The sequence below is a fragment of the Sinocyclocheilus grahami genome, unplaced genomic scaffold (genome assembly GCF_001515645.1).
Source record: "Sinocyclocheilus grahami isolate Dianchi unplaced genomic scaffold, SAMN03320097.WGS_v1.1 scaffold855.1, whole genome shotgun sequence".
Lineage (NCBI taxonomy): Eukaryota > Metazoa > Chordata > Actinopteri > Cypriniformes > Cyprinidae > Sinocyclocheilus > Sinocyclocheilus grahami.
In genome coordinates, this window is record NW_015506034.1 from 160,112 (window position 1) to 184,182 (window position 24,071).

The 24,071-nt window shown below is 37.5% G+C and overlaps 1 protein-coding gene across 4 annotated transcripts in view; it reads right to left on the minus strand.

The window, feature by feature from the left end:
- psda (pleckstrin and Sec7 domain containing a) overlaps nt 1-24,071 on the minus strand; it is a 31,201-nt gene continuing 7,130 nt past the window's right edge. For 3 of the 4 annotated variants that reach the window (XM_016247826.1, XM_016247827.1, XM_016247828.1), the window contains exons 5-17: nt 23,053-23,508; nt 17,988-18,173; nt 17,191-17,271; nt 16,954-17,066; nt 16,753-16,811; nt 15,933-16,022; nt 9,587-9,630; nt 4,753-4,940; nt 4,072-4,142; nt 3,801-3,958; nt 2,561-2,705; nt 1,661-1,804; nt 1-1,579 (exon numbers count right to left, since the gene is read on the minus strand). In XM_016247826.1, coding sequence (XP_016103312.1) covers nt 1,331-1,579; nt 1,661-1,804; nt 2,561-2,705; nt 3,801-3,958; nt 4,072-4,142; nt 4,753-4,940; nt 9,587-9,630; nt 15,933-16,022; nt 16,753-16,811; nt 16,954-17,066; nt 17,191-17,271; nt 17,988-18,173; nt 23,053-23,508 — 1,984 coding nt within the window. In that variant the 3' untranslated portion in view covers nt 1-1,330. Of the gene's footprint in view, nt 1,580-1,660; nt 1,805-2,560; nt 2,706-2,783; nt 2,906-3,800; nt 3,959-4,071; nt 4,143-4,752; nt 4,941-9,586; nt 9,631-15,932; nt 16,023-16,752; nt 16,812-16,953; nt 17,067-17,190; nt 17,272-17,987; nt 18,174-23,052; nt 23,509-24,071 lie in introns of all 4 variants that reach the window. The other variant, XM_016247829.1, reaches the window with a different exon arrangement.

Sequence of the window (24,071 nt, forward strand, 5' to 3'; positions counted from 1 at the left end):
TTATTTGCAATGAAATGATAATGTATTATAGTTTAAATGCAATATTATATTAAATGCAATTAGTTGCATTTAAGAGTGAATTTTTCACATACTCAAGTAGGATTTAGTATATCTTTCTCTGTAATTTCATAATTACTTCAATTGGCTTTAAAATATGGTTACAGTGTACTGCCTAATGTACTGACAAGCATTTCAAGTAAACTTAAATATACTTTAATGTAATTTCTATTGAAACTTGTGTCATATATTTTAAGCATTTTTCTAATTACACATCTGTAATAAAGTTGCAGTACATTTAAAATATAAATATCTAAACGTAATATCAAATAAAACACCACAGTTAAAATTTCAATCCAGTACTTTACATGTGCTTTACTATGTTAGTCAACACACCAAATAAGTGTACTACTTTAAAGCACGACAAAAGATTATTAAAACGTAATGATTTAAAATGTACTTTAAAATAACTGACATCATTACAAAGTGTGTTATGAAACAAGTCAAAGTCCACATAAGTGGCCTTAATTTCATTAATATTATATTATCCTCAAGTACAGTTTCTTAAAAGTATACTTTTAAGATTTGAAGTACTACAAGTGCACATTCATACAATACAATTAAGCGCACCTATTTTTCACAAGGAATGTGCTATTTGCACATTTGTCATTATCACTAGTCAGTTGTCATGGTAAAAAGAAAAATAATGCATTCATTTTCTTAGTAATTGTACCAAATGAGGAACTGATTGTCTTCAAACATCTTAGGCATGCTTTGAGACGTGCTTTAAAGAAGGTTTAAAGGACTATAAAGGCTAAGTTCTTGAACTTCCCATGAGGAGTTAAAGCGCTTGATCGACCTCAAATTATGAAATGATAGTCTTAAAAGCAAAATCTACAATGCTTTATATATATAAAGTGAACAGTATATGTTCACACAATAAAGAGGTTCGCTTCTCCTTTGGCTGCCACTCCCAGGGCCACCAAATTAAGTTTGCACTTCAGCTTGAAAAGCCACGAGTGTTTAAACTGACGATCAACAAGCATAATACACAGATAAACCGAACAGGTTTGTGGTGAAAACACAGACTGACAGAAATAAGACAATGTGAGGCTGGTGCTCCTTCTCATCTGCCTGCTGGCAGATATGGGCTTGCGGTTACTGGCCAGAAAAGCATGCTTTACCAGCGGTCACGTGGGGCACAGCAACCCCAATCACAGTTTACATAATCATCAGTTTCCTAACCCTAATGACTTGAGAGCAGTCATCAAAGTAACGCTCTATATATTCAGCCCCTGAATGGAGATAAACAACCCCTTCTGATTGGGTTCTGTCACTGTTTGACAGCCTGTCTGTAGCTGTGTCTCTGACGGTCTGAGCGTTTGGTCCTCATGCTGCCGCTGCTCCTGCTCGACTCTTTGGTGCTGGCATGGTGGCTGTTGTCCTGGGGTAACGTGGGGCTGGAGTGGGCCCTCTGCAGACCGCCGTCGTCAAACAAACGGGCCTCAAATGCCCCCAGGTCCGTTTCCCCTATGCGGATCTTAGCTCTCAGCAGCATTGCATATGTTCCGTAGCGTGTTTTCTACAAGATACATTTAGGAAGATGTAAATAAATGGAATGAAGAGTGAAGGAAGACTGTAGTGAAAATGTTTTTTTTTTTACCTCAAAGTCCAGATACTCTTCCCTTTGCTTGTACTCTTCTTGGTCCCTGCTTTTGGTCTTGCGGTCTTGGGGCATAGAGCGTAGTTCCTGGAGCTCAGCAGAAATGGCTCGAAACCGTGTCTCATGAGACTTAAGCTGCTCCTCCTAGTATTATAATGAAGAAAAAAAGCCTCATTTAAGATTTTTTTTTGTAATTTGTTAAAAAGTCAATAAATATATATATTTTTTAAACGTTTTAACTGTCAGTTACTGTCATCTATCAATGATGAAAAAGCCTCATTTGAGGATGAGTGTTCTTTGTTCATTTGTAATTTGCTAAAATGTCACTAAGTATATTGTTAAAAAGGAAAAATAATTATGCAGTAAAGCAGCTTTGTAAAAATATGAATATTTTTAAAACAGTTGTTCAATGCAAATCAAACTCGTGGTGAACCAATGTGCAAAAATATTTAAGAAAAAGAAAACATAAAACAGGAAATGACATCATAGAGAAGACCCGTGAGACTGTGTGTCAAGGTTAATATGTTTCTTAAAATAGATATCAGGTAAGATTAGTTCAGGTAAAATTTCATATGGTACCACCACTCAAAAACAATGACATGTATTATTATTATGAATTGACAATTCATGATATTTGTTAAAAAAAACTTTTAACCTTGAGAAATCTATTTTAAAATGTTTATGAAAATAATGAACATTCACATGTACTTAAAGTCATTCAGATTAAACTTGTGTTGAAAATGTTATAAAAGTTTCTCAAACTTAAATCCAACATGAATGCAAAGAGATTTGCAAAGAAATTTGCTCATGTTTTAAATTTTTTTAACTTCTTCACATGAGCTTGCATTTCTGGTCTCCGGCATTCGCATGCATGTGAACAGAATGAAAAGTGTTGATTACCTGTGGGAGCTTGGTGTTTGAACCTGGCAGAAGAGGGCGGCTGAACTTTTTTTGGGAGCCAATGGCTGCTGGGAAGGGAGGGGCAGAGAACATGGCTGCCACCGTGTTGATGCGGGTTATCCAGGACTGCATTTGCTCTGCGTTGCTAGTGGTGAAATGCAAGCACGGGTCAAACAGAGGGCAGCAAAAAAAAAAAAACAGTAGATGGAACAAGTGTTTGAACCTGGCAGAAGAGGGCGGCTGAACTTTTTTTGGGAGCCAATGGCTGCTGGGAAGGGAGGGGCAGAGAACATGGCTGCCACCGTGTTGATGCGGGTTATCCAGGACTGCATTTGCTCTGCATTGCTAGTGGTGAAATGCAAGCACAGGTCAAACAGAGGGCAGCAAAAAAAAAAAAAACAGTAGATGGAACAAAGAACGTCTAATTTTTCCCTGCTCAAAGAAACTGTGCACTGACTGTTCAATACAACTAACACAGCCTGGAAAACTGAACAATTAGCAGGCAGCTGTTAGCAGAAGAGATGGAGCAGAATGAAAGGCAGAGTTTTAGTATGTGTATCTGGGACAGACAGAATAGCTGAGAAGGATCCATCCTCTTGGGAGATACGCGTTGAGTCATTCATCTGAGATGAGAACATTTTGACGAGGGTGTTACCAGCCCTGCATGTAGTCAACAACCAGCTGGTGCACTCAGGTGTGTGTGTGTGTGTGTGTGTGTTTGAAAGAAAGTCATTGTGTATTTTTGTGCTGTCCTGTTTCCAAAAGACAAAGCAACATGAGGCTTCTGCTGACTAAGTCTTCTTGTTATCAAAAGTTGTTATCAAAGTGACAAAGTGCCCAAGTTATGCAAAAGTTGCAAAACGTTCTATAAATGACTAAACACTGATTTTATTTCCTTTCATCCTTTCATGAAATGTTTAGGGTCGGTACAATATTTTTATGTTTCTCTTATTTTTCTCATATTTAATCAAAACTCCAGTAAAAACAGTAATAATGTGAAATATTATTACAATTTAAAAGAACCATTTTCTATTTAATATAGTTGAAACGGTCATTAATTCCTGTGATGGAATGCTGAATTTTGGCATTACAGTATAGGCTACTGAGAATTGGGGAAAGGGGTTAAAAAATGCTTGATTTTCAAAAAACCTTAATGGTATTAAAAAAAGCTTAAAGATGTAAAATGGTTTCTGATTTTGAAGTGAATCACCCTTATAGTACAGATAAGACAACAACTTACAGGGCCTGAAAAAGAAAGACCCTCCAGTCAGCAGTGCGAAGGTAAAACACATTGGGTCGCTTGCTATAGTCTGCTGCCCGCATGGCTAAAGAATGATGGATTGATACTGCATTCTTCAAGTCCTCATCAGACAGCTGCTTATTCGGACGATATTCATCCTGCAGACCAATCGCAAAGTAGAGGCAAATTGTTTTTTTACAGTAAATACCTGTACAGCAACCAAAAGAAAGTATGGTCCATATAGTATAAAACATTTATGACTAAAATTTACCTTTTGCAGGTAGAGAATCAGTCCTTTTAGGATGGCATAAAATGTCTTCCATCCTCTTTTACCTCGTGGAGCTAAAACAACAACAAACAGTAAAACTTAAAACAGTTAAGGTTGTTTAATAGTTAAGTTAAATATTCTATAACTAGATAATTATATTTATAAAAATACAGTGAAAATCATAATACAGATAATCAGTATTTTTGTCCTGATTTCTAGTGAAAATATAAAAAAATTCTGAAAGCAAGATACATTTACTAAATTAGCAAAACTCTGTGAGATAATACTTGTTTTAGGAAAAAAATCTTTAATTTTTTCTTACCCATTGACAAATATCTTGTTTTAAGATTTATTAAAACAACAACAAAAAAAACGTATTTTATAAAATATTATATAAAATAATATATAAAAAATATTTTAAAAAATAAAATAAATAATAGTAAAAAATATTATTATTAAAAAATAATTTTGTCTATAATTAATTGCTTCTTATTTAAATGCATGTTGTTTTGAGATACAGTATTTAGATCTTTTATTTAGGTGTTTGATATTTTTACTGGAAAACAAAACAAGAATTTTCTTCTTTCATTTTCTAAACTGAAATTATTATTTTTTTAAAGTCTGTATTAAATACATGAAACATTACTAAATCAACTAAAAGGCTGTATTTGAGGGTTGGCTTACTTTTCTTGCCATCAGGATCAGCGTGAACTTTCCGCACGAGAAAGCCATTCATGTAGACCTGAGCGCTGGACTGCTGTGCAACACTGATGAGGGGGTTTCCACCACTGTTGATCCGCTTCATAGTGTGCGATGTGGAGTCTTTCCTGCCGTCCAGCTCAGAGAAAGACTTCCGCAGTTCCTCCTCATCGCTGTAGAATACACAAACAAGAGAGCTTTATTATGAACAGTACACTGCTTTCTCACCTTTACCCACAAGGTATTTTACACACTAATGCAAAATTCCCTGACTTCCAACATTTACCTTTAAAGAGGTCATGAACTCAGGGAGATCTACTGGCACCCTAAGAAAAAGCATTGCCACCCCATCTGCCACCCCAGATTTATCCCAGTATAAAATATAAATGTAAGCATTTTTTTTTCCATTTTAGCAGCTGCGCTTGACATAAAAAAAGAAGTACCAAACCACCACTGATAAAACACCACTGCTGCACGGCTTCTCGTGCCGTGTAGTCAACTTCATTTCGGCTTCTTTTTGTTGTAGCCCAATTCACAAACAAATGGAGTGATTTTCCATTATGTACAGTATAGCTTATATAATATTATTTTCCAAAACTCTTCTCATCGTTTATGTTGACTTATGTCGTGTACCGTGACTATTTGTCAGACTGCCCGCTCCACTTTCGCTCTACTTTTGACATCCGACAAAATAAAATGAAAGCAATAAGAAGATCCAGATCACGGAAACTAATAGCAGAGCTAGGTAAAAAAATCTAATCTTAACTATGACGTTTCTGAAAGAAAATCTTTATGTTGGCTTGACAAGGTCTTTTTCCTAAAATGTAGAATAGTTTGCAGGTTAGGATACAAAGACAAACAGATAGTTGGGTGTTTTGGGTTGCTACTCAAGTGCTGCTAGGTGGTTGCTATGTGGTTGTTTGAGTGTTCTGGGTGTCTTCCCGTAATTAACACAGACATTCTCAGTGCTTTGATATTTTGACCGTTCTTTCTAGAAAATTTGAAAGTTTTCCTTGCTCTTAAACTTGACGCACTAAAATTTGTCATTTATATTTCAATGCAATACAAGTTTATTTGTATAGTGCTTTTCACGATACAAATTGTTGCAAAGCAACTTTACAGCAAATGAAGTTTCTACAATATTTAGTGGTAGCTTATCAGTGGTGACTGTCAGTTAATGTACATATGGCAGAAATGTACGGAAAAATCAATTAAAGATGTAATCAAACAGACGATGAACACTATTAACAGCAATTATTATATGATGCAATCAAACTTATAGCAAAATGTGGTAGTTGTGTATTATGTATCATAGCCTACACAAATAAACTCTTCTTTATTATGGTAGACCTACTCTAATGAGCTTAGAGACATTTAGATTGTGTTGAGTGTTTAATAGATAGTGTCTTGTTTACCTGGATATTAATATTTTGTTATTAGGGGTCCTAAAGGTGTACTAAAGGTGAATTGGATCTCTAATTTTTGAGTTTATGATCGTAATTGCAAATTCAAAACAGCCATTTTCAAGTTAAATAAGTTCATAGATTTAGTTCATTTGTATAAGTACGGTGTCCTGACAGTATAGTTTTATATAATTACTGTACATCGAAATCTGTAAAATTCTTATAGATCTTTAGAATTTTTATAGACCCATTAAAACATATTTCCAAGTTGCCAGACATGATGAAATATGAAATATATTGCTATCCATTTAAAATGAAGAGACCATTTTATTGGTCTTTTCCCAGATAATATTATAAAATTTCTATAAAGACACTTATTTACTATTGTGGTTTGAATAATAAAACAAACACTTAAACATAGCATAAGTTATGGCTACACATAATAATAGAAATAAATGATAAAAGAGCCTTGAGAAAAATGCTTAAGTTTTGAGCTGCAAATTATATCTTCACATTTATTTGAAGGACATGCGATTAGTCTAAATGTTGAATATAAGTTCATACTTACTAAATATATTATGATAACATACCTTATGACAGTAAACATTTTAGAGGAGTATTTCTGACCTCTCCTTTAAACAGTAAGAGGGAGTGATTTCTTTTGAAAGTTGGTTGCCCTTTTTGACTCGTGTTTTGCTGTAACCGGTTGCATCAAACCCCAAGTGAAGATTCAAGATAAACTTTCCTGTAAAAAACTCATCATGAGATAAGTTTCAGTTAGATCGCTAATCATGCACATGGGCCATTGGTGCTTGGACCCTGATGATTGCTGCTAACGGTCATAATAAGTTTTTAATTATAGTATAGTTGTTGTAAAGATGATATACTATAGATTACGTATAGATGATTGAACGTTAAGATTTTTACATCAAAAGTTTAGAAGTAATAGGCTATTTTCAGTCCTGTTTTGACCCCCTCATTGGAACGCTCTGTTTGAATAGGCGTGGCGGATTGTACTCGGAAGAACTCTTATGATTGGCTAAGAGTTGTCATTATGTAGATCAGTGGGTGACTGTCGGTCACATTACTGTCGGATCCAATATATTTGGCACAGCATCATCTTTTAGTTTCAATCTTTCTGAAAATCCTGCGTCAAATCGTGCCTTGTTTGTAAACGAATCCACGGTAAAATGAAGTGAACAAAGGACAAAGTTCTTACTGATGCGATCTGGATCTGCACAGCGTCTTGCTGTCTTCTGAGTTATCTTTATCGTTTGATTTCTGCGTAGACCTGCGTTTGCCTCTCTCGTTATTTACACTACATGCATGAATTGGTGGGCGGAGCTAAACAGGCAGTGATGTAGAAGCAGACGTTGATGTTCTTCTGCGGAGGCGGTGTTTAGCCACACTATTATGTCATAAAGTAGTACATTCCACAACCTGTCATTTTGGCAGATTGGCTTCAATATAAGCTGTTTAAAGACTAACGAGAAAGATTTGAGTTCTGAAACTTACAGGATGTTTTTATAGTACAATGACCTCTTATATGTCAAAAGATCAAGGGAATTTTGATTTCTCATTTCATGACCCCTTTAATTGCAGTTTTAGCTTTTGACTTATATAGGTAATGATTCAGGAAGCGAGGTAACATAAAGCACCATCCCACCTCAACTACAAGCATTTTTATTGTGCATTTAGAGTTACTGATAAGGATTGAAACTGCATCTGTATTGCCTAGTGCTTAGCACAGTTGTATTTTATCTACAGGACATATTTCCAGCTGAGTGACAACTGTGCAGGGAGTGCAGTCAGACACCCTGGAGAGCCCCTGAGGTCTGGAGCGCTAAACATTTCTCTCTAACTGCTACAGAGTACAGCACATAGCCTTTGCCTTCACATGATAATGCTCTCATCTGTTGCTTAGTAACTGCTGGTCTCCACACTAGTAACCAAGAGAGCCAGCTCAGTTGATGGAGCACCATGAGAGAGGGAGAGAGAGAGATAGAGGAGAGGGAGGTAGAAAGAGCAGGCAGATAAAAATGGTGACTGACGTGCATTGATTCATACAGTGAACGATGGCCTTTAGCTGAGAATCACACAATGCTAAATAAATGAAAGTGCAATGAAGTGAATCAAACTCAGAAATGGAGGGAGTGCGAAACAGAGAGACTAAAAGAGTGGAGGGGTAGAGTGTAGAGACGCTGGGATGGACGAAGATGAAAGAACTGCTGCTGAATGAAAGAGAATAAAAAACAATCACTCGTGCTTTTCTCCTTCACACATAAACAAGGGTACTGCAGAACCCCTCAAGGAGCGAACACAGTTTACATGAGAGTAGGTATGTGTGTGTAAGAGAGGGCTGTGTTTAAGTCTGCACATTAGCCAGTCAAAGATTTCAACCTGTAATTATGGAGAGGCAACTTGCGGTAACCATGGCAACAAAATCTGGAAAGCCAAAGTGGAAAGTAAGGGCTTCGAGCATCATACAGCTCTGGCCAGGTCATAAATGCTCACATACAGTATACTGTAGTACCTGTACATACACTCTTAAAAAAAAAAGGTTCCAAAAGGGGGGTTTTGCAACGATACCATAGAGGAACCATTTTAGGCTCCCCAAAGAACCTTTCAGTGAACAGTTCTTAAAATAACCAATTTTTTTGTGTGTTAAGAACATTTTAATAATCTAAAGAACTTTTTTCCATGAAGGACCTTTTGTGCGATGAAAAGGTTCCATGGACGTTAAAGCTTCTTCATGGAACCATCAGTGACAATAAAGAACCTTTATTTTTAAGAGTGTATGGTTCTATATACAACCTTAAAGGGTTTACTCTTTATTTTTGGAACCCCTAAAAGATTCCTTAAAAGGGCTTAATCAAAAGAGCCCTGCTGGATTTGTTGTAGCCTGGTGAAAAGGTTCTAAATAAAAACAGAGGTCATCATAATTTATAGATTTGGTTTGCTTTAACATTTCAGTTATATTTGGATTAAACAGTTTGTATAAATAGAAACTTTGTCATTAGAAGAAACAAACAAAAAAACCATGGCAAAAAAAAAAAATGAAGATTAAATAAATGAAGTATTATTTAAAAGATCCTAAAGAACCCTTTCATTTTTATCTTTAATATCAAAAAGGTTATTTTTTTACAGAACATTTTTAAGTAGAGTTTTTTGTATTCAAGTAAAGTATATATATTTTTTCCCTAAAATTGCACCTAATAAGCACATCTCACTGAAGAAATGAAATGCCTTTTCAGCTAAAGGATTCTCTATAATGAGCTTGCATCATTTTTAAATCAGTAACACTTCTAGAGGCATTGAATTATTTTCAAATGTTTTAGATGACACTGGATGAGGAGGATGGTGCGCTCGAATCTGATGTAGTGAAAAGGAGCCACTAGAGAAAACATTAGACTTACATTGTCCACTGCAGCTTTTCATTTTTGATAGAGTTGTAGAGAGCCTGTTAAAAGAGGAAAACAACAGTGTTAAAGCACACAACCCCATCAATAGTTTTGCCCTTTGCGTGTATATTTGTGTGCGTTCAAACATCCCACTGACATGTCTAAAAATAGCAACTAATAGTTAACAATGAACCAGAAACAGGTTGCAGACTACACTTTTCTCATGGAGCATTTTAGTTCAAACATCACGGAAAAACAACCCAACCATCATTAAAAGGCAGAAGGAAAATAGAGATCTAAACTTCCAAGGTCAGATCCTGTAGTTAACAAGTGCTACCTTTTGTTTTTTCTTCCGGGTTTGTGGGTGATTTTGGCCATCCTGAACCTTGCCGAGCAGATCAGGGAAGTCCAGGGGCTTTAAGGAACGCGAGCGAGGTGCTTTGGTGTAACGGAACGGGTCCATCACACTGAAGTCCCGTCCACATCGCACCGAGCACAGGGAGCGAGAGCGGAGACGACCAGTGGAGTGAATACTGTTTACACCAATCATGATTTTTCAAGATACAGGATCCACAGATGAGGAAATGAAGGCTTTAAAATCAAACAATGTTAAATTAAACTTGACGGAGTCTTCATTCACTTGATGTCTTTTTTTCCACGAGTAGAATCCAGAGTGCTGGGCATAATCATTAGAAATTAGTTCAAAGAGCACATCAAATGACACAGTGGCAAACTCAAAGTCTTTGGCAGTGGCGAAGCTCTTTGGGAATTCCTTGAAGGTGTCACATGGGCATCAGGCCTTCCGTAGTGATTCCAACTCTTGCATTATGGATCCATTCATATTCATTATGCATGTAAAAACATCGCCGGGCCACTGCAAATCCACCAGCGCCATTTTGCATCAAACTTTCTGCTTTGACTGAAACACCAAAGACGATCAAGGATGAGGATCCGCTACCAACATCCAGTTGTTTCCTTGTATACATCCTCGAGTTCATCACACCTACACACATTCACCAACGCATGCTGACACGCTCACAGGTGCAGTGCAGAGGACCGTGATGGTGGATGGAGATAATTGGAGAAGAGGACAGACGGATGAATGCTAACATCATTGAAGCAAACGCATGAGATAAACACACATGGGATCATGCTGGGAACAGACTGAGAGGGTCTGACTTTCACCCACTCTCAAACTGGCATCCCAAAACTGTGACGTCACCTAACGTCCCCCTCCGGGACGGAAAAATAGACATCAGATGTGTGAGAGACAGAAGGACCAGACTGGAGAAGGAAATCAGCAAAGAAAAAAGACAATCCTGTTGCTTTGTGCAGTTTTCTCTATTCCAAGTCAGACGCTTGAATGTATTAGAAGTTTTCCAGAATTCTCTTTCATCCCTTTCTTTCTCTTCAAGCTTGTATCCTCACACCCGTTATCCAATTGGCAGATTCTTTCACACCTGATTTTTACCCTTTCACAAAACACAGCTCTGCAGCATGGCTGTAGCAACAATAGAGGTTTGGCGTCTGAGTCTTGCGCTCTTTTCCTTCTTCTCCTCTCAGTCTTTTTCCTCCTCCGTGATGCAGATAAAAAAAATGGGCTGTGCGGTGAGAATGAGATCTTGTGAGGGAGGAGTGTTCACCCTCCCATCTCTCTCTTGCATTCACAATCTCGCCAGATCTCTTTCACGGTCTCTCTCGCGCTCTGCTTCTCAATTGATGTACCCGTCTCCCAGCATGACTGACAAATCACAGCACTTGAATGTTCGATGATCCCACCCTCCTGTGAATGTCAATCAGTTTTCAGGGCTCTCGAACGTGCAAATCTTCACATCACATTACTGCCATACTCTCATTTTCAGTACACATAATGTAGAAAAGGTCTGTTGTAATGTATAACGATAATAAAAAAGCAATAAACCTGTTGCTCTAATTATGATCATGTTAATTATGATAACTGAGTATGCTGGCACTCGAAATCAGTAAAACATACTCTAATATTTGTATAACTAATTTTTACAATTATTGCATAAAGCTTGTACAAATTGCTTTTTTTATATCCATCAGCCAAATGCTTTATCCATTTGCCAAATGAGTTACAAAATATAATTGGACAGTTCACACATGGGAGCAGCCAATGAACAGTCAACTTATGTTATCAATACGAATTACGCAATATAACAAGTCACTGGGGATATTACTGTAGCAGTGAATTAATTTGGCTGGTGCGGTTTCTTTTGGCACTCTGCTCACTGATGCAGCCTAATATCTCGCTCTCTCTCTCTCTGTGTGTAACAGACAGTTCTGGGACACTGGGCATCCCATAGTCTGAGTCTAACTTTATTCAAACGTAACCTGCTTTTATTTTGCCACTGTCACCAGGCAGTCATCAGTTATCCCAGTGAGCTGGGCAGAGTGAGGTTTTATCTGCTCATGTTAGAGCACAAGAAAGAGTCCATGTGTTCTTCAAATCAGACTGGGATGCCAGCAGTTGAGATATGCTCCTGGGGTATACAAGGGTAAAGCCTGAATCGAAAAGGACTGAATACACCTTTGACAAGTCAAAAACATCTTGGATATGGAATTATGTCCATGTTTGTTGTGGAGTGGCTGCTGCAACATAGATAGTGCCTGAAGAACTATAATGAAAAATGCTTGGTTACATTTTCTGTGATATAGTTCTAGTCCTGGATGGAAAACGATCAATTCAGCATTCCATCCGTGATAAAGTACACATGTTAACAGTTATGATGTATGAACTAACAATAAACAATACTTTTAATCATATTTTTTATTTTTATCTTTTCTAGTCTTTTTTTAATTATTATTGTTAATCCTACTTTTAATAATTTATTAATCTTAAATTGAATGTTATTTTGTACATACACTACCATTCAAAAGTTTGGGTCTTTATTTTATTTTTATTTAAATTTTTTTAAATGAAATTAATACTTTTATTCAGCAAGTGTGAAAAAATGTATCATGGTTTCCACATAAATATTAAAGGGGTCATATGATGCGATTTCAATTTTTCCTTTCTCTTTGGAGTGTTACAAGCTCTTGGTGCATAAATAAGATCTGTAAAGTTGCAAAGACTAAAGTCTCAAATCCAAAGAGATATTCTTTATAAAAGTTAAGAGTCGTTCTAACACGCCCCCACATGTCTACTTCGCTCTGTGGGAAGATTTGCATAACACCGCCCAAATGTTCATGCAAAGAAAGAAGGCGTAACTTTTATTCTCGCTGTAGTTTTGTTGTTTCCGCCGCAATGTCGTAAAGACGCTGTGTGCTTCGTTGTAAAAGCGAAACTACTTTGTTTGGTCTTCCAAAAGAGGACGATATCTGCTTCGTCATGCCTGGAGCTGATCCGTGCTGGTCGCTGAGGAAATACTACAACTTTGCGCTGTGGCTCGCCGGATCGGCTTTCACCGTGGACGAAGCAGAGTCCAGCCCGGAGTCATCACATGTCCTTCCGGCCGCGCCGTTCTCAAGGTTGACTCTTCTGTAGTTACATCGTGTACTAAGACCGACGGAAAATGAAAAGTTGCAATTTTCTAGGCCGATATGGCTAGGAACTATACTCTCATTCCGGCGTAATAATTAAGGAACTTTGCTGCCATACCATGGGCAGGCGCAATGATATTACGCAGCACCTGAAAATAGGCTAACTTCCGTCAACATAACCAACGTGAGCACCTGCTTGCACAGGGAGCGTGCTGGGGACTATTTTCAGGTGCTAACGAGATGCTAACGGTCTAATCAGATTCAATGATCTATGCTAAGCTACAGCTAAAAGTGCTACCGCCAGACCCGGAGATCGGCTGAATGGATTCAAAAATGGTAATGGATTCAACTGTTTAACTCTATGGGAGTTGAAAAATGAGCCTATTTTCAAAAATAGTGGAGTGTTCCGTTAAGCAGTACAACTGTTTTCTACATCGAAAATGACAATAATTGTTTCTTGAGCACCAATTTAGCTTTGCCATAAGAAGAAAAAATTACATTTTAAAATATATTAAAAGAGAAAATAAAATATTAGAAAATATTTCACACTAGTACAGTTTTACTGCATTTTGATCAAATAAATGCAGCCTTGGTGAGCAAAAGAGACTTTTTTTCAAAAACATGTAAAAATCTTACAAACTCAAACTTTTTTAAATTAAAGTGTATACTAATAATTTTTTTTTACATTTTAAGTTGTAAAAATTAACATTAGTTATTAGTGTATTATGAACAAACATGAGTAAACAATGAACAACAAAATATTTATAAATGAGCATTAAGCAAGATCAATAAATGCATTTTGCTTTATTGTTAGTTCATGATACCTAACGCATGAACTAATGTTAAAGAATTGAACCTTATTGAAGTGTTACCAGATATGTAAAAATCAATCGTCAAAACAGCATCTCTCACAGTTTGAAGCTGCAAGTTGTGTAGTGACCAGTAGGAGGAGCATAATACATAATGCAATGATGCACATGCACATACTGAGAGATAACAAAGGAATTATGCCGTTCACACAACTGAGTGAAAGAACAGAACCATAATTTGCAAATTGAAAACAACAAAATAGAGAAAGAGGGACAGGAGAGAGAGAGAATGAGCAATTTGTAACGCATTTATGATAATGCCATGACAAAACCCTCATTTCAGTGAGAGGCCGTGTGGCAGCCAAATTCCCATCTGTCCTCCCTGCCACCCCTGCTGTTGCTGGCATGAAGACAGACTTCACACAGGTTTTTCACGGCCGTTAACTGTCATGAACCACACAGGCACTGAGAGCCTAACCCGTTGGCTCACAGACGTCTCTCTCAGTTGCCATCTCTATCTGCACTATATTTAACCCTAATACCTGTTGTAATATCAGGCAGACAGAGATGAAAAAGAGTCTAAAATTATGGGAAGAAATATCCAAGTAGCTAAACGCTGCACTCCCAGAGCCTAGTTAGACAGACTAACTGTCTTTACGAGGCAACTGTGTGGCCTTCACACCCTCACATAGAGGTAGGAGGAGAGAAACCGGGAGAAAGAAGGCCAGGGCTGAGAAGAGAGAGGAAGGATGCCATTCGTCAGCCAAGGCCTGAGATAAGGAGGATTATATAGATATGGAAATAACCTAGACAGACAGGGCTAAATACAGTTCAGCAGAGTAAGTTTTTGCAGATTATAGGGTGAAACAAAGAGCAAGATGCCAGATAGTTAAATGGCTAGAGAGAGAGAGAGAGTGCAGAAAAACTGTGAAGAGAGAGAGGGGGTGGGAGGTGATGGAATAGTGCGAGGCACAGAGTGAGAGGGCAGAGGAGAGAACGAGGGATGAGCGACACACAGAGAGAGAGAGAGATGGCCAGAGGAGAGAGAGAGAGAGAGAGAGAGAGTGGGAGGACCGAATGTTTGAAAGGCTCCCTGTGATTTTAAAGCAGAGTGGTTCAGGTGCGGTCATCATGTGACTATTATTCTTGTGCAGCGTGGCCTGTAATCTGAGAGAAGGGACTAAAATAGACAAACCCTCAGTGCTAGCACAGGAAGTTCGTTGACATCAGCTGTGACAGAAATCCCCCACATGACTAATTTTAGTCACAACACTCAACTTCAAACATGGCAAACAATAAAATGGCAATAAATCAATCATTTCAAGCACAGCGTGTATTCAGTGCAGCATTATAACTCAAAACTTCATTATGTAGCTATGATCTGTGAGAAAGGTTCTACCACAACTTCAAAATACAGAAGGGTTTCTCCAAAAATATCTACAATAAAAGGTGCCCTTTATATGGACGTTTACATGCACAAGAATATTCTGATAACAATTTTACATGCACAAGAATATTCAGATGTAAATAAGATCATTATGATTATTGATTGACAACATTGCAGATTCTATACATTTAAATAAAGTAACTCTGGGTTAATCAACCCAGAGTATATCAAAGCATATTATGTACTGTTTTTTATCAAATAAATGCAGCCTTGGTGAGTATAAGAGACTTCTTTCAAATACATTTGAAAAATCTTACCAATCCCAAACTTTTGAAGGTTGTAGTGTATGAACATTTTGATTATTTTATGAAAAACTGAACTATTTAAAACTATTCTACTATGACATTAATGAGCTGATTAATTGTCCAAAATTACTCAAATGCATCATATTAAATAACAAGAGTGAGCCTTTTTTCAAGAGAAAAGCAGGTCAAGAATGTGCATGCCTTATTTATTTAGAATAAGCTAATTACACACAGGGATATTTCATTAGCTGTGGTGCAGGTAAATGTCTTCTATGGCTTGAACACAATTAGACCTTAATGGGATCATTCAATATGCAAAAGAGGTCAGTGTGTAAATGCTTGAAAACCCTACAAACCTTGAGAAGATCTTTTGGGAAGTTGTGGCCATCATTTAGCCCCTCCAGGTTACTAATGAACTGCATGCAGGACATCCTCTTCCCGATGTTCTGAATGAGAGAGAGACGATAGCATATAAATTCACTGTCAGCTGATGCGCTGACCTATTTCACAGTTCCTGTGCACTCAACAACACTTAAAATACCAAGTACACAGTGGGCAGTAAATGTGTTAATATTTTGTGCAAAAATTATTTTGCTTCCCCATGAGAAATGTTTTTACTATTACATTTATGGATGAATTTCTATTTTTATTCCTAACTGTAAAACCGACACTCCTCCTCATCCCCTCAGGGTGCTGAACAGCTCAGAGAATAAAATCCATCCTAAAAACACAGTTCCAGCTCCCTTCACAGAGACTCGAATCATGTACATGTAATAATAATAGTTTTTTAACGGTCATATAATATTTTTTTTGTTTTCCACAAAACAGACATGAACATTTCAGGGATGTGACTGGCATTCATTTTAGACGGTCAAATTCTGCACAGCAAAAACACATTGTAGAATCTAATTAAAAAAATATATATATTTATGCTTTATAGCTTATTGTATATTACACAAGTAATAATCATTTAATATATTTAATATAATAATAATAAGTCAAATTTTCATGAAGTATGTTTAAAACATAAATTTATGAACAATCAGTGTATGTTTTCCAAGTTAAAATGATCTTGGGATTTTAACCTGAATATGGTTTAAGATTCTTTTTTTTATTATTATTGTTTATGTGTTTATGGTACATCAGAATGACAGATATGTCATTTCTCAAACTCACATGACCATGCAGATCAGTGTTGAGCAGCATCAAGGCACAAGTCAGTGTGTGAACGCAGTCTGAAACACAGAGGCACAGATCTCTCATAAGCTCACACAATCAGAGCAAGACCACCCCCTAGTGTTAGTCATATTATAATACACATCAGATGCACAACAAATGCACATTCATTCACACACACACAATGCTGGTGTGGCTTACCTTCATTTAGTATAGTGTTCGGGTTGCACTGCAGGTATTTTTTAGAGAAATGGGATAATACTCGCTCCCTCTCTTGTGTTTCTCCCATCAAGGCAAACTCTCTCAAAAACACTCTAAGAAACAAGCACGACATAACACAACAGGAAAAACAGACTGAGAATTTGAATAAACCTGTTGGACACGTGAAATGAGAGCAAATGTTTACTTAACTTAACATGGAAGGAATAGCAAGCTCACCTTAATGCTTGATCCACCATCATCCCTGAGAAGTTAAAATAACTGAGATACTCCTCTGCCACCATGTGACTGAAATCATTGCTGCACAAGTCATGAAAAGACAAAAGCATAAGAAAATACGTTTTTTTGGGCCTCATATTGGGGGTCCAAAAGTCTTTTCAATCTTTTCATACAAAGTTGTTCACATGGTCATTTTCACAAATAAGTGACCCTAAAACAGTGCAGAATTATTCATTTTTATTATTCATTTTTAACTTATAAAGTTTTTTCAAAACCCTAAAAATTTAAAGTGAGTGACGTGACATGTGGCCAAGTATGGTTTCCCATACTAGGAATTAGTGCTCTGCATTTAACCCATCCAAAGTGCACACACACAGCAATGAACACACACCCGGAGCAGTGGGCAGCCATTTATGCTGCGGGGAGCAGTTGGGGGTTCGGTGCCTTGCTCAAGGGCACCTCAGTCGTGGTATTGAAGGTGGAAGAGAGCACTGTACATTCACTCCCCCCACCTACAATCTCTGCCGGTACGAGACTCAAACCCACAACCTTTGAGTTACGAGTCCGACGCTCTAACCATTAGGCCACGACTTCCCCCCTTATTTGCAGGTTTACATTTTTAAAACACAGTCCCCACCTTATATTTCTCCACATTTGCCCTAAAACATGGTATTTATTATTATAATCAAAGATAACTTTGCTTCACAAAAGCTCAAAAAGCAAAGCAAGAGGAATGGACTCAAATAAATGCAAACACAAGCTTCTTAGTATTTATTAATAGTTAAAATGATCCTCACTTCTTGCTCAGGTGACGTGCCACGTCTGACTTCTTAAATCCATCAAGACTGTACAAACGTTTGGCCAACCGTTTTGCAGCTTGGAGGTCAGATTTGTTGCCATTGGCCAGAGTTTCATTGCTGTCCACAGCCAATCGCTCAGCCACCTCTGGATGGGACTCAGACGCCGGCCGTGATGGCCTCTCTCTGAAACCAGAGGAAAAATAAATGTATATGACATCTACATGACAGGTGACACACATTTATTTGAATACGAGTTATAACATTACCAAGTAAAAGTAAAAGTCAGCCATCATGGACAACTACACAGTATAAGCATACAGAACCATACTGAACATATTAATACTGACTATTCATCAAAGCAGTCAAATCATGAGGTTAAATTTGTTTATCTTCTATCAATCATGTCTGAACCTGTCATTCTTAGCACTAGCAGTGTGATGTAAATAGAGTCTATCTGATCTACCTTTACCGACTCTTTCCCAGCAGATCAATTCAATACACCATTTACAGAGAAACTAGCATTTAACAACTAAAAAAAGCACACCTGACAAACTATTGTGAGCGCATAATACATTTGCCCTTTGTACACCATTCAAATGCACAAAAGCTTGTCATACACACACACACACACACACACACACCAAGATTTTTAGCTGATATTGTGAATAAGGAGAGAACAGAAAGAAGTTTAACTTATATTAAAAGTGTCAAATATATATACTAAACATATTTCATTCAGTCTTGAACCAAAAACTAAAACGTAAAACTCTGGCAAACTTCACATAAAAGGTCTGTAAAACCAAAACAAGAGGAGCTCTCCCCAAAAAGTGCTTAAAAAAAGCATCTACTCTACCTCAGTGACCCAACTCTGCCTTTAAACCACTGCATTCCAAAGTCTTTTAGATGTACGAGCACCAGAAAGTTCATGCCACATGCAGATCATCCCCCTGTCATCTGTCTTTGGTTTGCTCCGAAGTTCTCCATTCCTAAACTGCTCCAACCGGATAGTCCACAAACAAGGCAGGGGAGGAGACTCGAAGAAAGGGTATGAGGGCAGACTGTTTCTTCTTCAAACAATGGACAGATAGAAACATGGCAGAGAAAACCAGGAAGAAATATAGAGAGCTTTTCCGCCACGGCTTCTAGGATGTGAGAAGAGCTTCTACAAAGATGCACAGTGACTAACAGACATACCTTTGCTAAATCTTGTTTTTTTAAATGTCAGACATCATATAATTAGACACCTGTCTAGTTTGAATAACTTGTTTGGTGAGGGCAACTTAAAGGGGGAAAAATGCAAGACAATGATTGTTACAAATGCCAATGCATATTTCTGCATTGCACAAATAAATGCAGGGAGGTAAACAATCACCTCATATGTGCTGAGGCTCTACAACATTCCAGTGCTTTTTAAAAAACTTTTAACACACCTTTTTAAAATGATGGATGCCAAGATTTACATATCAAAGGAGGAAAAAGAACGCATCATTTAACTTTTTTTTTGCATGATTAGATAGCTTAGACAGACAATGATGTCAGTATCACATGCCGAGGATATGATACTACCTTACACTGACAATGAGTTGCACTAGAATTTTAGGTCTTGACTGGTAATGAAAACACATATTGGAAAAGTGACTATAACAACACAAACTATACAGTGGCTTTCAGTGAGTTGATGTTTTTAAAGAAATTGTAAGGAGGAACTTTCACAGTGTGTTGAGGTTGGTCTTGCGTAACGCAAGATAAATATGATTGTGATATCTTTGTAATATTTTAATCAGCAATGAAGTGATAGTGACAGTGCTTATGTTTTGTCAATGCTCTGTCAGATGATGATCCTAGCGACAAGGAATTGACTGTTACTATGGTTACATCCTCAGGCTAACACGATTTCTGGCAGCGAGCATCTATTTACCATCAGGTACCTAACTAACTAATCTAACTTTTTTGTTACCAAAATATTTGAAACCCTGTCTAAAACATATACTTATATGTAAAAGTCATTTTGACAACAAATTTTAATTAGAGGAGTCAGACCACCCAAACCTCAACTTAATTCAGACCCTGGCTGTTAATTTGAGACCATAATGGTCTTCATAAAATCCTTGAAGTGCTTTTAAATACTGCATTTTAATAGTGTGATAAACTGTGAATTGCCTCAGGTATTCATCAAACACTATTTAGCAAATAAGTTTAGAAAATAAATAAATAATTAATAAAATTGCTAATAAAAATGTCAAAAACAAAGCAAAATCAGTAAAACTAAAAGTTAAATTAAAATGCAAAAAAAAAAAAGATTAAAAACTATAATAGTATCTCACTGATACAGACAAAATGTTCAAAAGAAGTCTACATTTTCCTACTCACCGGTATATGGCAGGGTGGGGGGCATACATGTAATTATCCTCCAAGGCCCCACCCCCCCAGCAGAGCATATAATGAGCCATCACCTTAGCCCTGCCCCTTCACACCTTACATAGCCAGATGACAGGAGCTCGCTTATAAACCCAGTATCCAGCCCTCCACATTTTCTACCTTCCCCTGAACCTCCTTTTGTCCAGAACAAGCCTGAGGAGGTTTAGAAGAAATCTGACCCTCTGCTTTTGCAAGTCTCTTGAACTGTCATTAAAGTCTTTTAGTCGCTGTGTTGCTGATTCTCTTATCCTACTCCAAACTTTCACAAGCTCTTTTTGTGCCTATAGCGTAGTCAGAGGATTGATACAACCGTTCATCTGTTTTATTTTCTCTCGTTCTTTCTCGCCCCACCAGCTCCCGCCTTACGCTTGCCTGTTTGTGCGTGATTGTGGATGTGAATGCGTGTTCCTCTCTTGTCAGCTGAGCTATTTTTCGCTGGTGGATATGCTCTGTATTTCCTTTCACAACAGTTTATTCCCCCTTTTCCCCTCTTTCCAACCCTCTCTTCCTCTCTTTGTCTTCCCTTGTTACTTTCGTCCCTCCCATTAGACTTTGTCAATCTCCATTTCAACATGGTGCTGAATACACAGTCAGTCTCATTAACAAATTATTAATATGTATCGATCTGTAAGAAAAAACTACAGGCCAGAATTATGTGTTAGAATAATGGACTGTGTTTCTTCAATATCAGTGGCCATTTAAATAAAATAATGGTCAGATACAGCCCTGCTGAAACAGTAATAGTTTCCTACTCACTCTATTTAAAACCCTGAAATCACACGACAAGTTAATCTGCTCTCACCATGGAGACTGAGTGTGCCTGGCAAAGCTCCAGGTCTATCTGGCCCCATGGCAGGAGAAGGAATGTAGTGGATGAGCCAGGTATCAAAGCATACAATGTCGGCTTTCAGGCCCTCTTAACAACCACAGTAAACCTCAGATAAAATATCCAGACAATGTTCCTTATTGTAGGGGACTTGAAAACCTTATGCCACATTAAAATGGCAGTCTAAAAGTTACATAACCCTGTGAAACACTGCTGTTGTTGCATAATTCTTACCATGTTTCCAAAAGGTCAAATGTATATATTTTCTACAGTCTGTGCTAAATATTTTTTTCATGATCAACATTGTTGTCTTGTATGTTTTTTTAACTAAAACATTGACATAATTTGTTTAATATAAATCTATCATAAATCATAAGTTGTTAATCATAAATCTAAATTCATTTTGCATACAGAACAAGATAAAATTTGCTGATGCAAAAATGTAAGAAAAATATTCAATTTAAGAATTGTACAGCTGGCTCAATTTTATTTTGGAGTAAATTTAAACTTTTTAAATTCATTGTTTTTAAGTAGGCTTAGTTTTTTATTGGAAAACAAGATAAAAATGCTGATGGACTCAGAGCTGCACTCTGATATATTCTGATAGTGAAGGAGTAGCAAGATATTACAGGCCTAAGCATACCCAAGGAAAACTTATTTAGTTAGGAACTTTATCCTTATATGACTGCTTGCTACATACAGTTCTATTTGTCTGAGGATGATTTGAAGCAAGCCCTGCATGCTAACACACATTTAAGTAAAAAACAGTTCACACTACATTCATCAAGGGCATTGCTGAAAGAAAATCTATTTGGAGCTCATTCCAAGTCAAAACAGATCATCCAGAAAACAAAGTGAGCTGGTATCTCAGTAAAATCACAAAGCTCAGCACTGTCCTCTAGTGGTAAATACTCAACCGTTGATTCTTTTTGTAAACCCATCTTAAAGGGATAGTTCACCCAAAAATGAAAATTCTGTCATTAATTACTCACCCTCATGTTGTTCCAAACCCGTAAGACCTCCGTTTATCTTCGGAACACAAATTAAGATATTTGATGCATTCTGACAGCTCTCTGACCCTCCCATAGACAGCAAGGGTACTACAACGATCAACGTCCAGAAAAGTAGCAAGGAGATCGGTAAAATAATCCATGTGACATCAGGGGTTCAACCGTAATATTACGAAGCTACGAGAATACTTTTTGCGCACAAAAGAAAAAAAAAAACTTTAACGACTTTAAAACGACTTTATTCAACAATTTGTCTCCTCCGCGTCACCCTAGCGCCATTTTGGAGAGTATCCACTGAACGCAAACAGCGCATGTTGTTCTGTGTCAGCCGCACCACACGGATACGTTGTTTTCGTTCAAATCAAAGCACAAACAACATAGAAAACCGTGTGGTGCGGCTGACAGAATTAATGACAGAATTTTCATTTTTGGGTGAACTATCCCTTTAAAATAGAAAGCCCATTAAATCCATTTTCACTGAACAACTGTTTACTAAAATATGTAAAAATGAGTAAATTACATAGAGTTGTGGGTACCATCTGTCATCAAAACATCTGTTTACATTTTGAGAGCAACTACAGCTTGATGTCATACTATGATGAGGACAGGAATGAGTTTGTCTTAGTGTGTGTGTCTGCACTGCCAGCTGTTCCTCTTCTAATGTGTATAAATACTATTATTCTTCCAAGTGTTTATTTCACCAGGGGGGTTTGGGGGGGTTTACATTACACTAACATATCTGTTGACATGCAGTGATGATGAGATATTTATGACAACTCATGGAAAATATCACCAGACCGATACTAACCTTATGGCAGCATCTGTGTCAGAATCAGGCCTGCAGGCTTGATCAGAGCAGGATCCACTGCAGAATGGACTCTCTTCTTCACAGACACCACTCTGGTCCTCCCTGTGCAGGTCCTGGGAGGCCTCACACTCTGTGGGATCAGACACAGCAGGTGGTTCGGGGCATGTCAGAGGAGAGAAGTTCAGTTCGATTATCTGCTTGGCACTTTCACTGATCTGACTCTGGATCTCAGGAGTGAGAGTCGGAAAGTCAAAAGTGAAGACAGGTGGGCCACTAGGAGTGATGTCTTCACTATCCAGGCTGCTATAAGAGGTGCCCTTGGCACGGTGAGACTCCATAATGCTCTCAAAGTGTCTGCTGAAGGAGTCCAAGCCATCTGATGAGATTCGGCAGGGGCTGGTGACAGAGATGGGAGACTTCAAAGTCGTGTGGCTGTCAGGCTGGCAATCTGGGGGACTGCAAGAAGAGCACAAGTCATAGATGTGCTCCTATGATTGGTTTGTCTGCATCATTTAAAATGATGCCACAGTACAGACACCTTTTCTAGAATTCTACATTTTCACGAATAAAGACCCAGTTAATACTGTAAAAAATAAACATGTAAAATATGTGAAAAATATTTAGTTTCTTTTAAGTTGACACTGTATTTTAAGAGAAACTACTGAAAATATGGGTGTCAGCTGAACAAAATAACTGTAACTAATTAATCTGATGAAGTCTTTAGTAGTATTATAATGCATATGTAAATGTGAATTCATTTTATGTTATTATTTCATTTATTTATACCATTTTAATAAAATATTTCTCAAAACTTTTCCTCTGACCCCCTTGCACTCCATTGCAGCCCCCCGGGCGTCCGCAGGAAACTATATAGACCCACTTTAATTTTCCCCTAAAGTCTTCAAAATGGAGCAAGACAACATGAAGCAAGCATACAAAATCGAAATCTTAAACAGATATCAAGTGAAAGTCTTCTGTTGCATTCACTGGGATGTGGTGTCGGATATGTGTGACAATTC